General features: G+C 51.6%; 1 protein-coding gene across 1 annotated transcript; it reads left to right on the forward strand.

Moving 5' to 3' along the window:
- Positions 1-582: 582 nt before the first annotated feature.
- Positions 583-1615, forward strand: LOC124658095. Its single transcript, XM_047196534.1, has 2 exons — positions 583-1264; positions 1307-1615. Exons 1-2 carry the CDS (start codon positions 583-585, stop codon positions 1546-1548), a joined length of 924 nt encoding a protein of 307 aa, XP_047052490.1. The 3' UTR covers positions 1549-1615.
- Positions 1616-2170: the final 555 nt, after the last annotated feature.

Consider the following 2170-nt stretch of genomic DNA (forward strand, 5'->3'; position numbering starts at 1 on the left):
AGCAACGCGCGTGGGCATTGTGCTAGTATATTCTAATATTTCTAAAAGGCTTGTGTTTTCAAAGGTCCGGAAGGCTAAAACTTTTTCTTGAATGAAAACACAAGAACATGTGAGATTAAACGAAACCTATTCAAAATTAGGGGTATGAAGTTTGAGATTAAATGATAACACTATATCATTTTAAAGTTTACACTGTTTTGAGGATTGGAATCTATGAAAGCTTTTCCAAAACACTATAGCAAACAATCTAATAGCTCACTTCAAGAGAAAACAATCTCTCTGTTCAAAAGGAAAAAAAAAAAGAGAAAACAATCTAATAGCTAACGGCGCGGCAGGCCTCGGTGGCAAACTTCCTTGTATATCTTGCCTAATGGACGATTGCTTAACTCCTAGCTTGTTTAGCTTTGACCCGTCTTTGAATCTTGATGTTTCTTCTCTCTTTTTGTTTGACCAGTACACTACATTTTGTCCTTTCTTGACTTTGTCAGCTTAAGCCTGAGCTATAAAAAACGTTTCCCGACGTTTGGTGTTTCTATCCGAACACCCAAACACAAACAACAGAGGTACACGCACTGACCCAAGATGGCAAGCTCTCCTAAACTTACAGCTCTGGCGCTAGTGCTGCTCTGCGCAGCCACCATCATGGCGGCGTCCTCGACGGCGGCAAAAGACGTCGAGTCCTACAGCTTCCCAGCCTTCAACGTCAACACGACCGACAACCTCCTGGTGGCCACCAACATGTCCGTCCTCACGCCAGCGTCGCTCCTCTTCCAGCCCGAGCGGCCCTTCCCGGAGGTCAACGTGTCCGAGGGCTTCCTGCTGCTCCCCGACATGATCGACCTCTGGCGCGCCGGCGCACGAGACGGCGGGCCGCCGGCACGCGAGGCGTCCTTCAACACGAGCTTCACGGTGGAGAGCTCCGCCTCCCCCGTCTCCTTCGTCATCCTCCTCGACAGGTTCCCGACGTTCAACAACCCGGTGGGCCTCCGCGGCGCCAACGACTCGGCCACAGGCGCCGCCGTGCCGAACGCCACGGCGGACGGCCTCGCCGCGGTCGAGGTCGGCACCGTGAAGTCGTACGCGCCCGAGTCCCCGGACGTCGGCCTCAACGTCACCGTCACGCCCAACGGCACCGCGCCGGCCGCCGTGTGGATCGAGTACGACGCCGTCGCGCACCTCCTGCACGTGTACGTCGGTGCCGCCGGCGGGGAGCCGAGGCCGTCGAGAGCCCTGCTCGACACGCCGCTCTCTCTCGCCGGGCAAGGCATCGCGCAGACCTCCCCCTTCGGTGTCTTCGTCGGCCAAGGAACCACGGAGACCGCGCTCGTCGGTCTCTTCGCCGGCAAGGTCCGCGATATCTTCGTCGGCGTCCGTGACTGGGACCTGACGGTGGACCGGCTCGATGGCAAGAAGAAGAAGGGAACGTCATGGTGGGTGATACTGATCGCGGTGCTCGGATCTGTGGCCGCCGCGACCGCCATTGTCTCCTTGGTGGCGTGGTGCTTCGTGTCGAGGCGTCGGGCGCGCAACATGGAACCCAAGCTATAGTTTACTAGAGTTGGAGGTGCGCCTTGGCGCAACATCCCGTAGATCTTATACCAATGTTTATTTTATATAACAGCAAATTTTACTGCTAATATGATAATAATATGTTATTTAGGTTCTACTAAACTATGTCTTTGCTAAAGTTTCATTTGCCTAAGCAAATTTTTCTGCAAAATTTTCTACTAATAAGATACAATACTAGCTTGAAGACTTGCACATATGCCTGGTCGCTGGAATTGCTTGTGATTGGATATTCAGATCAAAGTTTTAAATAGTGAGCTGCTATGCCACATCATTACGCTAAGGATATAAAACGCGGTAAAACTTAAGCGACCGTATAGCGACCCTATAGCTTCTTCTGTTTGGTGCTGCTAAAATGGCTTAGCCTGCTTTTTTTTTAACAAAGGAGGGGTCAAGGACCCAGGTGGAGCTTTCAATTCATATCACGTGGCAGGTACATTTACGAGAAGGTCCATTTTCGTCTATTGCCCTAGAAAACCTATGATTTGAAGATAAAGGCCCTCTTTTTAACAGAAAATACCCTAGAAGAAGAAAGGAAAAAGCAATCAAGGACAGGGGCACCACTGCCACCGGATGCCGGCAAGCTCGAGGCGTTTCCGCCGAG

This window comes from Lolium rigidum, chromosome 1 (assembly GCF_022539505.1).
Source record: "Lolium rigidum isolate FL_2022 chromosome 1, APGP_CSIRO_Lrig_0.1, whole genome shotgun sequence".
NCBI classification, from domain to species: domain Eukaryota; kingdom Viridiplantae; phylum Streptophyta; class Magnoliopsida; order Poales; family Poaceae; genus Lolium; species Lolium rigidum.

What these genes read in the sequence shown, in the direction of transcription:
- LOC124658095 (XM_047196534.1), top strand. Translation starts at nt 583, where the DNA reads ATGGCAAGCTCTCCTAAACTTACAGCTCTGGCGCTAGTGCTGCTCTGC. An exon ending in GCTCTCTCTCGCCGGGCAAG is followed by an intron (nt 1,265 to 1,306) that starts GCATCGCGCAGA and finishes TCGTCGGCCAAG; the next exon opens with GAACCACGGAGACCGCGCTC.